The sequence below is a fragment of the Astatotilapia calliptera genome, chromosome 11 (assembly GCF_900246225.1).
Source record: "Astatotilapia calliptera chromosome 11, fAstCal1.2, whole genome shotgun sequence".
NCBI classification, from domain to species: Eukaryota; Metazoa; Chordata; class Actinopteri; order Cichliformes; family Cichlidae; genus Astatotilapia; species Astatotilapia calliptera.
This window is the reverse complement of record NC_039312.1, coordinates 32,478,108-32,499,621: the sequence shown is the minus strand read 5'-3', so window position 1 is coordinate 32,499,621 and position 21,514 is coordinate 32,478,108. Positions and strand designations below refer to the sequence as shown.

Here is a 21,514-nt window from a genome sequence, read left to right as displayed (position 1 = left end):
ATGGCTTGTTTCAGAGAGAGGATGAGCCATTTACTCAAGTGACTTTACATTTTGAGTGTCTTCAATTGTCAATAAGAATGTTTTTTAATCACTTGTCTAGCTAAATGCTTAAAACAAAAAACTAGAGAATTTGAATTGAGGACAACAATAATGTAGATTATTTTGAAACGTTAATCATGCACAGCTACTCTAGTAAATTCCCAAGTATATAGGGCCAGAAATTAGATGTGAACAGGAATAAACACGAACCCGCAAAGTATGTGTTTTTAGCCAATTACTGGGAAGTGATAAACGCTTCAATATCATTCATCCAGCATTTGCAATATGAAATGAGTCATAGTGAAGTAGCCCGGGTTATATCAACATAGTAGCAGCTACGGCGTTTCACAGTTTGAAGTTTTGACCTTTAATTATCTTAATTATCATTCCCTCATTAGGCTTTTCTGTGTAATTTGTAGGGATAGCTGTGCGGTGGGTCTCGTGTCATTTGGACTTAAGAGTCTTGTCAAGTGTGAAAGCTTTGTGAAGTTTTGAAATTTTGACCTTTAATTATTGTTCCCCCAGTGGACCAATTAGTCCTATTTAGTTAAAGGGGTCTATTCACACAACAAAACTGTTTATTTATTCAACTGACTAAAATGATGTGCAGCTGTGCTGAAGCTTTTTGTTTTATATGCCAGGACTTTGTGAGTATTACATTTTTAAAAATGCCTATCACCTCTTTTTAGAAAAGATAGTTGTATCCTCATTACTCAAGAAAACTCTTGAAACTTTATGTGTAATTTTTGGATATAAAGTTGTTATTACAGATATATTTTGTTTAAAATAGGGCTACTGATTTGCCGGTAACATTTTTGTGAGCCAGTCGCCTCTGTAGTCTGTTAATCTGAGTTGTGTCAGTGCTGTCGGGCTTGAAGATAACATGTTGACCTCCTGATGGAGGAGAACCTTTAGAACTGGTTCTAATCAATAGGTCTTTTGTGTTCTCCTTGATGATTGAGTGCAGTGATGCTACTTCCATAAAGTGGTACTCATGTGTCCCTGCTTTCCCAAAGTGTTCTCATCATGTAGTGATACAGTGGGGCAAAAAAGTATTTAGTCAGCCATCGATTGTGCAAGTTCCCCCACCTAAAATGATGACAGAGGTCAGTAATTTGCACCAGAGGTACACGTCAACTGTGAAAGACAGAATGTGAAAAAAAAAATCCATGAATTCACATGGTAGGATTTGTAAAGAATTTATTCGTAAATCAGGGTGGCAAATAAGTATTTGGTCAATAACAAAAATACAACTCAATACTTTGTAACATAACCTTTGTTAGCAATAACAGAGGTCAAACGTTTACTATAGGTCTTTACCAGGTTTGCACACACAGTAGCTGGTATTTTGGCCCATTCCTCCATGCAGATCTTCTCGAGAGCAGTGATGTTTTGGGGCTGTCGCCGAGCAACACGGACTTTAAACTCCCGCCACAGATTTTCTATGGGGTTGAGGTCTGGAGACTGGCTAGGCCACTCCAGGACTTTCAAATGCTTCTTACGGAGCCACACCTTTGTTGCCCGGGCAGTGTGTTTTGGATCATTGTCATGTTGGAAGACCCAGCCGCGTTTCATCTTCAAAGTTCTCACTGATGGAAGGAGGTTTTGGCTCAAAATCTCACGATACATGGCCCCATTCATTCTGTCCTTAACACGGATCAGTCGTCCTGTCCCCTTGGCAGAAAAACAGCCCCATAGCATGATGTTTCCACCCCCATGCTTCACAGTAGGTATGGTGTTCTTGGGATGCAACTCAGTATTCTTCGTCCTCCAAACACGACGAGTTGAGTTTATACCAAAAAAGTTCTACTTTGGTGTCATCTGACCACATGACATTCTCCCAATCCTCTGCTGTATCATCCATGTGCTCTCTGGCAAACTTCAGACGGGCCTGGACATGCACTGGCTTCAGCAGCGGAACATGTCTGGCACTGCGGGATTTGATTCCCTGCTGTTGTAGTGTGTTACTGATGGTGAACTTTGTTACTTTGGTCCCAGGTCATTCACCAGGTCCCCCCGTGTGGTTCTGGGATCTTTGCTCACCGTTCTCATGATCATTTTGACCCCACGGGATGAGATCTTGCGTGGAGCCCCAGATCGTGGGAGACTATCAGTGGTCTTGTATGTCTTCCATTTTCTGATGATTGCTCCCACAGTTGATTTTTTCACACCAAGCTGCTTGCCTATTGTAGATTCACTCTTCCCAGTCTGGTGCAGGTCTACAATATTTTCCTGGTGTCCTTCGAAAGCTCTTTGGTCTTGGCCATGGCGGAGTTTGGAGTCTGACTGTTTGAGGCTGTGGACAGGTGTCTTTTATACAGATGATGAGTTCAAACAGGTGCCATTCATACAGGTAACGAGTGGGGGACAGAAAAGCGTCTTACAGAAGACGTTACAGGTCTGTGAGAGCCAGAGATTTTCCATATTTGACGTGACCAAATATTTATTTCCCACCCTGATTTACAAATAAATTCTTTACAAATCCTACCATGTGAATTCATGGATTTTTTTTTTCACATTCTGTCTTTCACAGTGCAAGTGTACCTCTGGTGCAAATTACTGACCTCTGTCATCATTTTAAGTGGGGGAACTTGCACAATCGATGGCTGACTAAATACTTTTTTGCCCCACTGTATATATCGCCAGTTTGTCAGAACCAATTCACTACTTGAAAAAAACAGACATCTTTGCATCTCTGTGGAAAAATAAAAAAAAGGTTTCAGGTCTTATCATCACATTTCTGCACTCTTTCCCCAGATTCATTTATTTTTCACAGCTCTGAAGTCCTCATTTACATGATTTTTCCTTAACACATCTTTTCCCTCTTAGCTTCAGCGCATGACGGTAACCATGGAGAACACTTACCGTCACCTCTCCGCAGCCGGTATCTTGGCCTCTCCTTTGTGTCCGTGCTGCTGTCTTTGTTATTATTATGAGATGCTGAATCCTCCTCTGTCAGTGCCTCACTTTGTTCTGACACAGGAGATGCTGCAGGTGAGACCTCCTCCACCCCTGGCCCTGATTCATTCCCAGTGTTCTCACTTTGATTCTTCTTCCCACTTGGTTTTTCTTCTCCAGCCTTGCCAGAGGCTTCGTCATTCCCTTCCTTCTCCACCACGTCAGCTCCAGCTTGAGGTTCTGCATGATTGGTGGGGCTTGAGGGGTTTGAGGGGCTACAGCTTCCCAGGGAGTCAAGCACAGAGCAGGGGCTGGAGTGCAGAGACAGAGAGGGGGTGTCGGGTTCTCTGATCCTGGTACACGGGGCTCCGTATGGTTCCTGGACAAATCCTACAAACATCACCCCTTGGTCAGCGGCATCCTGTATCTGCTGTTGGGAGCAAGGACAATGAAGAAAAAATATTAAAAGCCAGAATGATGACAACAAATGATTTACAGTGCCTTATTTTTTGGTTAAATTCAAGTAAAAACAATCAGTGATTTGACAGAAAATAAATCAGATGCTGATTTATATCAGTATTATTAAGGCAACAACATGTAATCATTAGGCAGGGATAGCTCAGTAGGTAGAGTGGTGGCCCCATGATCGGAAGGTCGGGGGTTCGACTCCACTGAACGGCTACCCTGAGGTACCCCTGAGCAAGGTACCGTCCCTACACACTGCTCCCCGGGCGCTGCACTGGTGGCTGCCCACTGCTTCACTGGGTGAATGGGTTAAATGCAGAGGAACTATTTCCCTATGGGGACTAACACGCACACTTTATACTTACTTTACTTTACATAATAAATCATTATCTTTTTGAGGTTCTGGAACCCTGGTGGTACCAAATCTGAAGTTATCTCTGTATTTGTGATCACAGGACATAATTTTTGGTTACATCTCATCACAGAAACTGTTTATCTACTATTGGTGATGCAGAGTAGCTGCCAAAATGAGATCTTATAATCATCAGCTGAAGACAACTCTTCTGAGGAAGATCGAATTTTATCAGACTTTTATTTTTAGTCATGACTCGAAATGAAACCTTGAAAAATGACCATTGCTGCCAGAGGCTAAGTCAGCAGGCTAATTATTCTAATGTTTAACATGCAAGATGAAGATGTCCACTTGTAATTTTATTGACATTTTGGAAGCTACAACATGAGTCAGCTGATCAATTAAGTTATCTGCAGACTAATTAGTGGCAAAAATAGTTGTTTTAGCCCTTGAAATGTCTTGAACAGTATCCAGTGATCAGGATCCAGATTAAGAACAAGGAGACCCCCAAACAAATCTTTCCCAAGAGAGCTGAAACTAAACTTCAGGAGTTGGTTTGAAATCAGATAACTTGAATTGATAGTTTTTTTCTTTCCACGGCTTCATGGAGTTGTTTGCATCTGTTAAATTTTAGTTTTCCCTTCACTTCTCTTTATTCCTTTCCGGCAGCGTCTCCAATCACAGTTTTGATTAGATTGGAACAGCCACAACCCTGTACTCAAACCTGGGCCACATCCCAGATTCAGCGCTCTATTGTTTTCTCTCTCTTGTTGTTGTCTGGCCTTTTACGTCAATATTGGGGTTCTGCTACAGAGCGAGATTGAAACGTTAACTGTCAGGGAATGTTAATGATGCCATTCTCCATTTCTGCCCTGGTCCACCAACCAACCCCCTCTCCAAGCCAAGGCGGCACCCATCTCTATCTCGAGTAACATTGAGGGAAGAAAATAAAAATCAAATTGCAGGTTATTCACTATGAAATTAAATTGGAAAACAGTCACATTGTTTCCAGCCATATTGTTTAATATCAGCTGAATGCTCTCTGTGTGCTTCCACATCATATTCCCCATACCAATATGTTGAAATGGAATTGCTGAGATAAAAGGGAGCAACTGGTGTATCTCATTTAATGGTAATGCAGGCAGTCAAAGAGAGAAATGAATGGCTCTGACTGTATAATGTTGGTGCAGTTGATAGAACAGTAGATTCAAACAGCAGGCTGTAATGATTGAATTTATTTTTGGTGCCATTATTATTGTTATCATCATCATTTCATTAAACCCCTTGCTTGACAATGTAGAACCATTCAGATTAGATTTCTTTCTCAAGAGACATCTTGACAATAGACCACCAGCATCGGGACTTTTGTTAAGACTGCAGATAACCACAAAGATAAATGACAAAATGAGAGTCACAAACAGTGCGTTCACACAACAACAGCAGAGCCAAAGCAATGCATGCACAAATAATGTCAAAAAGAGTGAAAAAAGAGTAGTTTCCATTCACTAGAAAATCAAAACTGCAAACATTTGCTTGCATTGCATCCTTATATCAATTATTTGTCTTTTTCCCTCCTTTGTGTTGCAGTCCAGCTGCTCTTCATTTCTGCTCCTCATATGCATATACAATCTTTGTCTTTTTCTAACAACACAAGTGCTTTGAACACAAATGTTAATCTGTACAAAGCCATACCACCACTTTTAAGGTGTATACAGTGTTGCTGGGGTTAGCACCAAATCACAACAGCAGTCACCTCAGGGCTAATTTATATTGTGAGGTAAAGACCCTACAGTAAGACAACATATCATAAATACTGATTTGATCTCGGGGATTTTTTTTTTTTTTTAGCTTTTGGCTCCTGTTTGGTTTCACTATTGTTCCAAGTGTACCGCGAGTCCTTGGTTCCTTGCTCTATTGTGATTGTTCTCATCATTAGTTTCAGTTTTTGTGTTTCCTTGTGTCATCGCTTTTGTTTGTCTTACATTTTATTTCCTCCTGATTGTTTTGATTGTCTGCACCTGAGTCTTATTTCGCTCACCTGTCTCTTGTCTATTAAGTCCTCTGTGTATCGACTTGCCCCTATATTGCTGTGCTTTCATGTTTCTCTGTGTGCTCTATGATCTCTTGTGGGTTTGGGGTATTTTGTTAGTTTATCATTCTGTTTACAGTTTGAATAAATGCTTCATTTTTGTTTGAATGCCTTCAGTGTCCTGTGCTGCACATTCTGACACAATAAAAAAAAAACCTGACAATGTAAACAGATGCAAAGTCAGAAGATCACAGGTTACAGTTATGTTAACTACAGCAGCAATCCAGCAATAATGGAAAGAACTTGGATGAGTAGAGAAACAACAGTGCATCATTAGTTTATGACATGAAGGTCAGTCCAGCGTCTGTAATATACTCACATATCTATATTATTGCTAATATATATTGTAATATATCTATATCACTAAAGCACTTCTGGATGGATGCAAACTGCATTTCGTTGCCCTGTACCTGTGCATGTGCAATGACAATAAAGTTGAATTCTAATTCTAATTCTAATTCTTACCAGCATCACAAATTGCCAATTAACAATGTCTCAAATTAGAGTCAATGCTTCATAAGTTCACGCAGGAGGAACTCATCATCAGCACCAGCTGCTGGGAGGAGTCTGTGTGAATCGGGCCTTTAAGGCTCAGCTGCTTCAAAGGAGCCACTACTGAGGAAGACCTAAATGCACCTTAAGGCTCTGTAAGAGATGTTTAACTGAGAAGGACAGTGATGGGCTGCTTCATCAGATGTTCTGACCTCGACAGTTACCCAACTTCAGCGCAGCTTCAACTGTTCTGGCATGAGATGAACTAAAGAGTGGAAAAAGTTTGGAAACTCTTTTAAAACTTTTGAAAAAACTCCAGGTGAGCCGAAAGTGTTCAAAGTCATTAATGGAATCTATTTTGACACCTTTCTGCAGCTTCCACAAACCTATTTGTATCTTCAGCAATGATCTACAATGCAAAATGTGATGAAAACCCCTTAAAATGTCTCCCAACTTTTGACCGTTACTGTATGTTTATATGTTAATAATGGTGAAAATGTGTTTCTGTCAAAAACTGTCCAGTCTTCAAGTGTTAGTTTTTCTTTGTTTAGAAAACAAATGAGCTTTAACGTCTAACAGTTATTGAGCATAATTATGAATAGTTACTTTGTAATTAGACTTTACATTTACTTAAACACAGAGAAAGCAGTTTGACAGCTTAAACCTAAAAACTGCACCTTAATGCCTGTGTGTAAATGTCTTTGTTTTACTCAGTTTCAAGGCATTTCATAAGAAAACTGAACTTATTGGAATATCACTGTCTACTAATGAGAGTAGTTTGATTTTTTTTAGATAAAAAGAAGAAGTGGTTTGAGAGTTACTGCAACTACAAGACTGCTTGTTTGGCCACATCAAAGAAGGGTTAATGTTATTTCTGAAAATGAGAACAATTGCTAATTCAGGAGTCGTGTCCTGCATATACTGCTGGGGATAAAAGAGTAAATGGAGAATAAAATTAAAAATCAGCATTCCTCTGAACTTCTCATTTTAAATGAACACACAAGTCACTCTGGCCCAGATGGAGCCACCTCAGGTCAAGAAAATGAGGATTTGAGGTCGAAATCACATCATTTCTCTTCATTAGCAGAAATGATGCTGAGCACAAACTTGATGAAAAAATATTCAGGAAGTAGCTTCCCTGATACTGCCACCAGAATATCAACAGCCTGTAGTGAAAATCCCATTTCAATTTTGACTTGACACCACATTTTCTATTTCCCCCGTAAGTTATTAAAGTGGCACCAGGAGGAGGTGTCTGAAGGTCAAGATGAAAACCCCGGAGAGAGAGATAGAGAGCGCAGACAGAGTGAGGGTAGAAATGACAGAGGCTAAAGGGATAATGACAGAGACTGAGACAGAACGGAAGAAAAAGGACTGAATATGAAAGTTGAAGAAAGGAAAATGGAGGCAGCAATAGAATCCAAGAGAGTATCTTAAGAAAACTGCCCTCTTTGCTCCTTTCTCTACCACTCATCCATGTCCACTCTCCTTTTAATAGATTTGTAGCATGGCCTCCTGCTCCTACTTCAGCAGGCGTGTAGCCGCTCAGTAGATTAAAATGATAACCAACAGTAATGAGGTCCTACAGGACTGCAGTTGCATGACTAATCGAAGGGCAAAATGCAGAGAAAGGTTCAGAAGCGGGGCTCAAAAGGCCGGCATCGGGGCTGGTAATATATAGATTAGGCAGGAGAGTTGAATCATGATGACGCAGCATTTCCAGCCTGCAAAAGAGGAGGGTGTGTCGTATATATCATCTGAAGTGCCATTTCAAGCAGGCTTTCAGCAGCAATGTATTCACAACAGTGACATATGATACACAGCCAATTCATTATTAAATCAGTGATTTCGAATCTCTGGCTCCTGTTTGGTGCTTTCATCTTCTCTATGGGAAATACATCTATGCAAGCTGCTTGGTTTGCTAATTAACATTAGACGTGAACCATGAGGGAAACACGGCTTTTATCACAGATAGATATGTGCAGCTTCACTGAGACACGGGGGCAATATTCTGTATTTTAAAGTTATACGATAACTTTAAAATACAGAATACATTTATTCTGCTTCATATCTCAACATGAGGACCAGCAGAGGATTATCAATACCACAAATCATAAACACCAAAACCCACTGAAGTGCTAGCTTGTTTGCAACTAGCTCGTGGACAAGCTAGCAGCTACAGAACCAATCAGAGAATAAGTGGAGAGCAAAAGACAACTGTAAATAGAATGGATTTTGACTAAGATTCAAAGAATGAGACCACAGTTTGATACCAAGTTCTCATTAAAAAAAACCATCACGTTCACTAAATAAATAAATGAATAAAAAGAACTTTTTATGTACAACTCTGGTTCTAATAATTTGGGTTTGCTCCTTTATTACTGTAAGAAAATAATTTATGAGACAGCAGGTGCTTACGCCAGGTGTCACATAAAATTCTACCAGAATATTTCAATGATATTTCTGATAACAATTTCATTTCATTGATGCTTACTGACAGCAGCTTTTCTAAGTGTAAGTAAATAAAGAGTATTTTCCATCCTTATTTTCCACTGAACTCAGTGGAAATGACGCTCTTTCAAGTTTGAAGTGTGAAACTATTGAAACAAGGTGGCAGCAGCAGCTTTAGAGTGCAACAGTGACACAGCGTAAGTCAAACATAAGCACAAATGTATTTGAAGTCATTTTAAGTATAAAATAACTCATGAACATTTTAGTTTAACAGAAACTAGACTAAGAGAACCTTGTAACTAATCAGAAGCTGCACACTATTGTCACATAATAAAGCTGAAAAATATTCTCCACCAGGGACATTGTATGTTGGGTTAAGCTTTTAAACCAGCTGCTTAAACTCCCTGCTTTTCCACCCTGTAACCCCATCAATAAAGTCCATTCACCATTCATTTTGAACAAAAATGAACAAAGTGCAGCTAGCAAGTGCACCAGTGGTGCTCTGTTCAATTATTTGCTTACATTTACTGCATGTGTCTTCTCCTTCATCGCCTTGTTGGTCTTAATAGTGTGTTTTTGCTTGAAGTGGTGAAAAATTGTTTTATATAGGAAGTGAGCTTAATACAACTCTAACAACAATGTAACAATGATTTTAAACTTTGACATTAATTTAAAAAGCAACCTAAAAAACAAACAAACAAATCTTACAATTATGGTTATGTGGTGCAATTATCCAACTAATTAAGACAGCTGCCGATTACGCTGTTACTATTTTAATACATCAGCTGTTTAACACTGAATCGGTCCAGCTACTCTGTATTTTATACCAAACAATGTAAAACAAAATTAGCAAGCAGGAGAAGAATCTGTTCTTCTGAGGTGAGATGGAGGTGCAGGTAAAATGACTCTATTGCTGCTCATTATTTGCTAATTGTTGGTGGTCTGTCAGTATTTGGGTCAGCTAATCTCATTTTGGATTGGATCTAATTATGTGGGTCGAGGCTGGAGATGCTCGGGTAACCTTTGATCAGATCCCTCTTTTATAAAATAATTATCTTGGGTTTAGGTAGATTTTTTTTACCATTCTTTAATCTGACTAATGCTCATACTAGACGGAATTACTTACTGTAGGTCTGGTGCCCTCTCTATGTGTCACAGCTTTTAGTTAATAATCCTAAACTATAATATTTTGCAAAGACTGTGGATCTTGTACTATTTAGTCACCATTTGCAGAACAACTAGTTTTCTTTGTAGATAATTTGCCATCATACTCATGGCAAAAATTGTTGAACATCAGAGCAGAAATGTGATTTTTTTCGCGAAAGAAAAACAGACAGGATTGCAGAATGTGGACATGATGTTGAGAGTATAGAAAGAGCACCTACTGGCTGCTAAAAAAGAGCAACACATAGCAAACATCAGGGAAATCTGTTTGTGTGAAACTCCCCTTATCAAAAACAAAATATCAGCCCATTTATCTCACATTTAAATCACCAAACATCGGTATCCAATATCCATTTGGCTCTACTGTATTTTACCAATAACAATTCAACACTGCAGATATGACTGAATGAAAGAATGAAACAGAATGAAAGTTGTAATGTTGCTATTAATTTGTGGAATATTTCCATCTTGCTACTGTCCGCGTTTTATCAAGGTGTAAGGTTGCAATTATGTCAAACTTTGTCACTCCTCTTCATTGGCAACTTTGCTCCAAACATTCGGTGACAAGGTGTTATTAAAAGATTACAACATGATTGCTTGCTGGCAGAGCTGTAGGCATTTAAGTGTTGTGTTCTCTGGCTCTTCAGACAAGGTGACATGCTGAATAAAGCAATTTAAGGTTTGGTGGCAGAAATAATGACGTCTAGAGAAACCACCAACTACATTCATCTGCTTGGAGTAAAAGCCACCGCAATTTCTCTGCAATCATCCCTCCCTATCTCTTGCTATCCTCTTTCCAGCTGGGCACAACCTAACAAGACATTCAGCTTGGCATTTGTAAAACAGACCTACCTTCTTGACGTAGCCCTGGATGAGCTCTGGGGTGGGCACCTGCTCAGCAGACAGGCACTCTTCCAGCTGTAGTTTGCATGGTGGGCTGACTGGCTGGCTCCTTTCCACCCTGCATGCAACACAGTTGGGGTGACAATGAATTTCAGCCTTCCAGTGAACCGGCCTGTTGAGCAAATGCTCAGAATACATAAAGCCACCGATGGAAACCCACCTTCACAGCCAGCTTAAAATGATAAAATTACAGTCACAAACAGGGTGCTATTGACAGACCCAGGAATCAAATACAAAGAACCCTCTATCAACAAATTATGCTGCATCAAGAAGCTTTGTTAATGCTATTGTTGCCCAGTGGGAGGTAAAAGAAAAATACAATAACACTTAAGTGAGGCAAAGATCTACATGGATGAAAGAAAACACACACAGTAGGCAGAAATTTCAATGCAAATCTCATCTGCCCCCCCTCCCCCCTGCAGCCCTCCCCTTTGAAGCCATATCAGTATTTTGAGCGCAGAGAATCTATTTATATGATATTGTATTTTCCTACTTTGTCCTCTGCAGGAAATCCCAGAGCCAGCCCCAAAGAGACTAATGCCCCAGCTTCTATCTCCCAGCTTCTCATCCTGTTGACAAGGCGAAGAAGCCCCACACACAGTTTTGCTCAGGGTGCAGCTGAGTCAGTGTGCACATACAGTACGTGTTTGCGTGCAAGGGCTGTACGTCTGTGCTCTGCATGAGCTCTGGCTTTACACGGACACCTGATGTGCAGGAGGGTAAAAGATGCATGCATGCAAGCTGCTGTGTGTATTAGGGGCTGCCCTTGCAACTTCTCAGTTCAGGCTCTGAGTGAGCGTACGTGTCTCATCCTCTTTGTGTGTCGCTGTGTGATCCTTATGCTTTATCGCAGTGATTTTCCTGCCACGGCTCCACTGGATGTATCAAAAGGAGTAGTTTTTGGTGAGATGTGCTAAGAAATACGTCAGAATATATTTTCAATGCAAACAGACCACAAATAGTTGTTTTCTTCAGGTAATTTAATAAATGTGAATTTGTATTAAGATATGCTTGTTGGTGGATTATTTTATGCTCCCTGCACTTTCCCCTGGTGAACTAGCCATCACCTGGCCCTTCAGCTCACAGATGAGTGGCATAGATAGTTTTATTTAACCCTAAGCAAAAAAAGAAAATAAACCCATTTACAAAATACTTCTTTAATGTTTGGCCGGCTGGAGCCTATCCCAGTCGCCAGTTTGTCTCGGGGTCATACTTACATGAAAATTACAAATTAAATGGCAACTGCAGTCTCTGAACAAATGACATCTATAGAGCTTTGTCAAACTGTTTTTTTCCAAGCTGACATTATCGCGAATGTCCTTATTTTTCTGAAATTTCCAAAACAAGTTGGTGGGAATTTCAGGATTGAGTAGGGAACTGCTAACTTCGTCTGAGATAGCAGAAGCGAACTTTAAGTGCACATAGGCTTAAAGGGACAGAATGTCACGGTCTGGCTGAGGCAGACCGTATGTGTTGCAGAGGAGGACTCAAACGCAGACCAAAATGTGGTGTGGATTAACAAAACAAGCCGTTTATTGAGGTTAGCAACGAGGGTACAAAATAATAGGGCATCGGTGAAAACTAAACAATAACCTAAACTGGGTGAACTAATAACAAAACATGAAAAACCTTAACCATAGTGAACTGACATGGGTACCTGGAGATGAGACATGGATGAGCAGACGACCTGACAAAGAATGGCTGAGAGCACACAGACTAAATGGACACAGGAGGATAATGAGGGAAGTGGCAACACATGGGGAACCAGCTGACACACATGAACATAACGACGTGACAATGGGAGAGTAAAACTGAACACGATGAACACAGACACACCAGACCTCTTCACAATAAGACAGGAAACAGTGAGATATAAACATGACAACCTGGACTGACAACATACGCCACAGACATAAAATACATGAAAGCAGGGGAGACTTAACATAGTGGAAACACGAGGGGAAAATAACTAGTAACACCTAGGCATGATAATGATAAACTTAGGAAACCTGAAGGCTACATAAACTAAACACAAAACGCTGGGTCAGCAGACCCAGGATCATGACACAGAAGCTGAGGCTGTTTCAGCCAGAAAATGTACTGAGAGTCTGCATAAATGGCCAGTAAAAAATGAAAATCGCACTTATTTTTGAGCTGTGAATCATGAAAGGTTTCACCAGTAGAGCCCCAGAATAAAATACAGAGCTGAAAATGAACATAATAGCACCCCTTTAAAGCCCAAACTGTCAGATTTTTTTGGCATAAAAGACACTTTTATAGTCACAGGGAAACCAAGAGCTCATTTATATATATATTTTTTCATTTCACTCTCATTTTCAAGCTATTTTTTTCTTCCTTGTCAAAAACATCGAGCATGTAAAGTAAAATATTGTATTGCATTTTCACTTTAAATCCAGGCCTATTTGCATATTAGACCTCAGAGTATGAGGGATTACTGAGTCACTTCACTTGATCGATTAAAAAAAAAAACAAGCAGGGAACGCACACACTTTACTGTCACTGACACCCATCGCTCAGTGTATACTGCTGCCGCAGCATACAGCAGAGCAGAAACTGGGCCGGCTGACTTGTTAAGCAAAAATTTCACACACTCTGTGAAACATTCATTACGACGAGCTGGGAGCTTCTTCTTCTTCTTTTTTTTGCAGCGTCATAACAATCAAAGGCACAACGGCAAAAGCCTGGTGGCACTGCCAGAAAAGGTACATGTATCCCCTGTTGGTTGCGACATAAATCTGAACCAACCAGCTCGGCTGGGCTTCAGGCACTTCTTCAGGAAACAAAACAGAGAAATGGAGACAGAGATGCTGTCAGCTAGTAGAGTTTACACGGTGCAGCAGAGAGGGAAGCATTTGTTTTGTTACAGTCTCAGTTTTTAAAATGTGATTTCACATTTTCGACCTTATGAAACATGCTTTGAGAAAACACCCAGAGGTTTATTGTGCAGTTATGTGACAGAAGTTTCAAAGGATGAAACAAAGTGTCCTTCACTTTACTGGATGTTGAAGAAAAATTAAAACAACGTCCGATCATTTGCCATTCAAACAAAAGTGATTCAGTCCCTCTAAAAGACTTTAAAATAAATAAATCACTCTGAAGCGCAATCATTTCCTTTACTTTTGTGCTATTAAATGTTTTCTATGGAGGAGGTTTGGAAAATAATACTAAACGTTCATGGAAGAGACTTCTGCAAGCAGAGAGAAGGAAAGGGCAGGGGAAACAATTCAAACTGAGCTCTCAGTCCTGGAGGGAGGCCTTGGGTTAAAAATAGCAGCTGCATCACCTGCAGTCCATCTTCACTGTGTGAAACGGTGACTTTTCATGCAGCTTGCAGCACCGGCTGTCAACCCCTAAAGCCTCGTGTGGTTAGACGGGTGTCAAATGCCTGCCCACCTATGTGGAGCTCCCTCCTGTGTGAGTACACCTGCTCCACTCCATCCTCTCTCGTCTCTTGCCACAGACGGGTCACATGCTTTGTTTCTCCATAGAACATCTTTTGTTAGACTAATCACTCCCACTGGAGCTGAACGTTCACATGGAAACTAATTGCATATTACCTGTTAATGGCTTGCTTTGGGATTTGTTTTAGCATTGTAGTGGCAACATCATCTGTAAATCTGTGGTTTCCAATTACACTTTGTTCACTGAAGTATGAAAAGTGATTCTGTTGATACATTATTGTTTTCCAGTGGACACCAAACTGAAAAAATGTCCAAAACAAGTTTAGTTGTTGTCTATTATTCAAAATATTATTCTCAGAACAACGCTCTGAAGATAACTTTTGGCGACTCACAGCTCGATTAAGAAGAAGAAGATATTTGGTTAGCGATTGGTAATTCCTGGCAATAACCGCTTACTTCTTTGGTAATAGCTGAGATCATAGCTGTCTCCCCATAAACCAAAAACAGACTATTTACCCCTGAGTGTTGCTCAATAAAGAGTTAGGTATTGCAACATCCAGTCTGAGAGCCCACTGGAAATCATCTGATGACTTAACCACTTGGGAAAACAGGCAAATTTTCTAGTGTAGCAGAAGGCCTTGCACTTGTCATTGTTTATAAATACTGACACATCCATCCACCCATCCATTTTCTTCCACTTATCCAATTTAAAGATGCATTTGGGAAGGAGCCTATCTCAGATGTCATAGGGCAAGAGGAAAGGTACACCAAGGACAGGTCGCGAATCTCCTGCAGAGGTATCACAGGGAGAGGATACAACTTGGGCTCACCATTTCACCTAACATGCATGTCTTTGGATTGTAGGAGGAAGCTGGAGTATCCAGACATGGGGAGAGAGTGCAAACTTCACCCAGAAACGCCCCAGCCAGCTGGTGGATCCAAAGCCAGGACCTTCTCGCTGTGAGATGACACTGCTAACCACAGCAGCCCCAAGCTGCACTAAATATGGATGCATTTAAAGCAAAGCAAATGATAAATCATCACCAGGTGTTAATCAGTGTTTTCAAGGTTTCACTTTTGCAAATGTTGTATATTTTCTGCTCTGCACAAGGACTCTTTAGTCCCAACAAAAGCCTAGTAAATGATGATCGAGTGACAACAAAGACAAACCAGAAAGGTACCAGTAACAAACATCTTGTGCCCTTCTCACAGATGCTGACACCCAAAATATACATTTTACAATAAAGGTAGATGGACTGGTTCTTACAGAGCACTCTTCTAAATCTAATTCTAATGTAATGACTGCTCAAAGTGCTTTTTGCTGCAAACCACACAAGCCACATTGACCTATTCACACATTATTTGTGGGTTCAATATCTTGCTCAGTGGCACTGAGGGAGCTGCTGACTGAACGACTGGTTAGTATATGACCAGCTCTACCTCATGAGCCACAGCGGGACACTTAACAACTCAGTTCTTTTGTTAAGGGGGAGCTGTGGCTTCACTGTTAACCAAAGTGGTGGACATACTAACCACGAGAGCTGTCACTCTCGTTACCCTGTTGCTTATCTGCTTAAAACCTGATTACAGCATTGGATGGATATTCTTCAACTTGTGGGCCAAACTTGCCTCCAGCAACCTGAAAACCTCTCAGCAAATGACTTATCCCCTCTTTTACTTGCCCACAAAAACTGATACCATTGCTGAAATCACAACCTCTCACCTCCTGTATTATATTTCATAGAAATATATAGCTAAAACATACTTTCACTTACACTAAGTAAGCATGTGTGCATTCAGTAAAATGCTTTAAGTCATTACTTTAATATCACCCAATTGAGGAAATGGCTTGAGAATAGTTAAACTGCACTCTCTGTATGCAAAAAAAGCTTTTCACTCACACGGCAGAAAGGAAGTCAAGGGTGCATAAAAGCATTCCACGGCAAAGTCAGCGAATGACTCAAAATATGAATTTCCTTCTGGCCTTTTTGCATCAGAAACAAAGTCGTGTCAGTCCTCTCCCACCCCAACTCATCTATTGCTATGACGACACAGTCAGGGTGCATCTGAACCCATGTTTAGCACTCTGCCACTGTGGTGCTTTAATAATACAGCACAACTCTTCTAATGTCACATTTTCACAGGTTCGTGAATAATTTCACCAGAGCGAATCCCCCCGTAATGGTTTTCAGACCGTACCTCTTTATTTTCCTCCTTCTCCATCCCTCTTGCACACTCTCCATCCTTATCCTCCCTCTCAACCCATCTCTCTCTTTCATCTCTCACTTTCCCTGCAAGCACACAGGAGCTCTTTGCAATTACCCAATAATGATGAATATATCCCATCAGACATTGCCTGCTGAACTGTAACCCTATTCCATCGTGACCAAATTGAACACTGGAAAATTTGACAGTTGACATTTTAAATTTTCAAACGGTGCAATCCATTTTGTATGCATTTCTTCTTCTTTCCCATTGCAGGATGTAATGGGCTTGAACACCACCAGTGACAAATTAAAATATAGGGTTTTTAAAGTTTTACCCCCCCCCCAACAAGATGTCAGTCAGGTGACTGCATCTGAACATGTGTAGATGACATAACGGTGAATGTACACAAGCTCTCTGTTAAATTCCCACAGCATCACCCCGTCCATTTGAATTGCCTTGTTGACTGAGCCTTTCACACTGAGGTTAATACTGTAGAGACTTAACTGGGATTGTGTCTGCAGACATACTGTGCATGTCAAATATAAATATAGCTGCTGTACACCAGTCAGCTCCTCTATTTTGACTTTCACTTTGTTTTCTGTATAGTCACAAAAAGCTGTTCATTTTGGAGCGATGGATGAATGGCTGCCTGCTGACATGTTTTCATTGTAACCCTCCACATCCCCCCAACCCCTGCACCCCTCCCCACCTTCTTCTTCTTCTTTTGATCCCTGGGCCTGACAGGGAAAGCGAACAGCAGAGGAGATGTTCTCCTTTCTGGTTTTGCTGATTTCTCTTCCCTGATCCCCTGGTGGAGTTTTGGATTCCCTTGGGCTGGTGCTGATGTGAGCAGCTGTCTCCACGGTGACAGACACTGCAGATAAAGCCTGGGCCTTGCATTCGGTTGAGGCCATCAAAGGATGGTAAACTTCCCTGCCCTTTTCACTCAATCTCTGTCTCTCCTTTTTTTTAAAACAGCATTCAGCCTCCTTCTGTCTTTTTCTTTCTATCCAGCTGTGATTCTCTTTCATTCCTCTTCCCCCTTATGGTGTCCCTTTTCACAGGAGCAAGGCAAGCATGTCTTTAAGAAAAAAAAATACAAGAAATGCAGTCTATTCAGCTGCTGCCCTTTCACTCAATGAGTCAATATTTTTGCTGTCCAGTTTTCCAGAGCAAAGGGGAGCAGAGACCATGTGCACAAATATCTGTGCATGCCAAAAGTGAGCCTGAAGTGTTCTATACAACAGCATCGGAGGTGATTACTAATGGACACAGAAGGGAGGGAAGATAAGGTGCCATGCATTCTAACTACACCAAACCCCTGCAGGTGGGGCATGGGTGTCCAGGGGGGAAAAGGACTGAAACTAATTTGAATAAATATGATTTTTGACAAATCTGCAGATGCTACCGTGTTGACCTTTATTTCAATAAGATTCAACTTGTGATTTTTTTTGGCTTGTGAAGGTTTCACAGCATCATATAGGGGCATTTCATTAATTTTCTTTAATGTGTAATTGTAATATAATCCATGCATTTGGTGTTAGCAGAGTAAAAGTCAGCTTTATTTTCTGCATAAACAGAAAATAAAGCATCTCTAATCATCAGGTTTAAAATGAATAACTCAGTTCTATTTTGCAATCCTTTTGATAGGAAGGATCTTTATTATGAGATACAAATGTTATATGCAATGCACTTCAGTATAAGCCTAATATATATGGTTATCACTGTGGTTTTAACAAGTGCTAAACAATGATTCAGAAAAATGACGCCAAATGGAGGTGCCAAAATCTGCAGTTCCTGAAGCAGCCACTTGGGATCCATTCCAAAAATAAAATCAGTAAATTAGTCAATAAAATCAATTCCTGTAGATTTCCATGTTGAAATCTCCAATTATCCATTCTCTTAGGTGTCACCTCAGTTAGAACTTGAGTTAACAAATAATTAAAGCATTTCATTCATTCGCCTCTGTCAGTGCGCCCCAGGGTGGCTGTGGCTACAATGTAGCTTACCATCACCAGTGTGTGAATGTGTGTGTGAATGGGTGGATGACTGGATATGTAAAGCGCTTTGGGGTCCTTAGGGACTAGTAAAGCGCTATATAAATACAGGCCATTTACCATTTACCATTTACCATTCACTCTCTCACCTGCACCTTTAACACAGATGTGACACATCAGAAAATATGTCATTGTTTTGGTAATCGTTATAGAAACGAGTTTGTTTGACAGGCTCTGACGAGCATCCTACTGTAAACGCTCTCTCGAACTCTCCTCTCCATTCATTATTTCCAGAGCAAGCATGCCTCAGATGACCGTATAGCAACTAAGTCTTTTAAAAATGTTTTTCCCTTTTTCTGGCAGAGACGTCACTGTCTCCCAGCGGCTGTCAGGTGAGTGACAGTAAGCAGGGCATATCGTAACGACGTGCACTGCTCAACTCTGCCAAAATTACTGTAAATAAAGATAAAACAGAAAGTCTGACAAACCCAAATTAAGTTGTCATGCTTGCTGTGATGAATTATCCCACACTGTGGAGGCTGTTTCTCATACTGTACAACAAGAAAAATCAGTGGAGGGTTTTTCTTTTTTGTTTTGTTTTTCGCTGAAGGGAGAAAAACAAGCCTGATATCTGCAGCAAACACTAGCAGGGATGAGGAAAAAGAAAGAGGTATCTTAAGACTGGCTCCCTCCTCCGATGAATTTAAATAATCATCAGCATACAATTGCACAAACTAATTTGTTTACTTCTCATTTGTGACTTTTTTTGAGCTGCATTATTTATCTTTTGTTCTGTTTTTGTGCAATGCTTAGTTTGCTTGTTTATTTTCTTTCTGTTTTATTTTCCATAAGGATAAACAAAGTTTCATTTCATGTTGTTTTATTGAAACTTTGTCACCTTCCTGGTTGCATGCCTGTTTCTGTTTTCAAATATTTATTTCTTTGAACATCAGTATTCCTGTCAGAGTAAGCCTCCCTTTAGTTTTATAGTTTTTCTTATATGATCACTCTGTGGTTGTGGAACAACTGTTGGGGCACAGCAGCTCTTATTATTACACTCCTTATTCTTGGTTGCTTGTAATATTGGGTATTGGTTTTCTACAGTTATTGCATTGTCGCTGTGGGTGAAAGAGTTGCTAAATGACTGAAATGTCACTGTAGATTAGTGACTGTGGTGTTGCATTTTTGCTCATCAAGTAAAGATCTGCAGGAACAGTTTGTCAGTCTTTAGGAATGTGGTTTAAAGGAACAGCTCACTCCAAATTTAGCTAATTTTTTTCTCTGAACTTTGGTGCTTTTTATATATTTACATTGTTTCGTGTGACACAGGAATTAAAAACAATGTGACAACTAGATTATATCTCAAATGCCTCCAACTGTCTTTTCTGCTCCATCTGTGTGAGATCCAGGTCTGCATGACAACTGTGACTCACAAGCAGCCACAGGAGACACAATGGAGCTCTTTAGTGGCACCATCATGCAGGGATGAGCTGAAGTATTTATGAGGGATTTAGAGTGTAACTGCTTTAAAACAAACAGGAAATAATAAATGATCTGAACATGATAGCTTTTTTAGCAACTACTTCTTCAGTTTCTCAGATTGATTTGCACAGTGGTTAGCATTGTTGCCTCACAGGAAGAAGGTCCTGTGTTTGAATCCACCATCTGGAATCCACCAATTTCTGTGTTATTCACAGTAAGGTGTAAACATGGCAAACATGGTTATTTTGTTGGCTGCAATCTATTTTTGTGTGTTACGCAACACATTGTCAATAAAACCTGCACTGTTAGGAATAAAAACTGGTAATACTGTAGTTTAAAGTCCGCACTTTCAACACGAGGTAAAATGGAGACAAGGCTCAGATCATATTAAATTGGTTTCTTGATGATGGGTTGACTGTACTCACTTGACCTCCACAGTCACCAGATGTCAATGCAGTAGGACCTTTGAGGTGTGATGGACCAGTAGATTTGCATCCTGGAGGTGCAGCCAGGGTGTAATTTCCAGGGGGGTTATGACTGCGATCTTGACCCCTCCCCCCCTCAATGTTCAGTACAAAGTTACGCTGATGGATGCAGCCAACAGATATACAGCAGCCGTGTGTTGCTATCATGTGAATTTGGACCAAAATGTCAGAGGAATCCTTCCAGCACCTTATTGAATCTATGCCACAAAGAAATAAGGTAGGCCTGAAGGCAAAAGGGGGTCCAACCCAGTACTTGCAAGATGTGCGCAGCTCTATTGCATTCCTGGGAAAGGCAGAGACTTCTACAACCTGGATAACTCATATCCAAATAATCAAGATAAATAGTACTGCAGGACGTAAAGTGCATAATTTGATTTTGGATGTAATGTTCCTTTAAGCTGTGAGGAATTTGATTTTTCTGAATTTGATGCAGCTCAGGTAGATCAGAGAGTCATCTTTATCCCGAGTGTCACGCACATACATTTATATCAAGACACTTTAGTAGAGACGCAAATGTAAAGACAGCAAGTCAATGGGGCTCAACAAACAATCCAAAAAACAGGCGAAAGGATCAAGTGCTGTCTGTCAACCCGTACACACTCACACACGTTCATGCCCTGCAGCCAGTGGACAGTTTTTGGTAAACAGGCCTGAATTCTTAGCTGGGCTTCAGAGCCAGACACAGCAGCCACTGGGGCTTCAACCTGTCTGCATGTCACTGCTGCCAGAAAAAGGAAAAAAACATTCTCTTCATAGATTTTGTCTTTTGGATTGTCATGTTTTTATTTTAACTGACTTCACAGTTTGTGGTCCTGAATAAACTGATCACATTTCATGACCCTTGGGGCCATCAAATCCAGTCAAAACTCTGTGTTCTTCTATTTACAGGACAAGCGATATTAAGAAGAAACCGGACCGGTCCGAAAGTAACCATCACCCCGTGCTGTCATTCACTGCTCCTTTATGTCCTTCAACCACCATTGGACCAGCTCCCTGGCGTCCTGCCTCAACTGAAATGTGCGCCCACACCCACAGTTATCAGGAAAAAAAAGGCGGGGCTCAGGCAC

General features: G+C 40.6%; 1 protein-coding gene across 2 annotated transcripts in view; it reads right to left on the bottom strand.

Annotated features, from left to right (window-relative positions):
- rftn1b (raftlin, lipid raft linker 1b) overlaps positions 1 to 21,514 on the bottom strand; it is a 145,007-nt gene that overhangs the window by 49,282 nt on the left and 74,211 nt on the right. For both annotated transcript variants that reach the window (XM_026185312.1, XM_026185313.1), the window contains exons 6-7: positions 10,803 to 10,911; positions 2,905 to 3,367 (exon numbers count right to left, since the gene is read on the bottom strand). In XM_026185312.1, the coding sequence (XP_026041097.1) occupies positions 2,905 to 3,367; positions 10,803 to 10,911 (572 nt within the window). The remainder of the gene's footprint in view (positions 1 to 2,904; positions 3,368 to 10,802; positions 10,912 to 21,514) is intronic.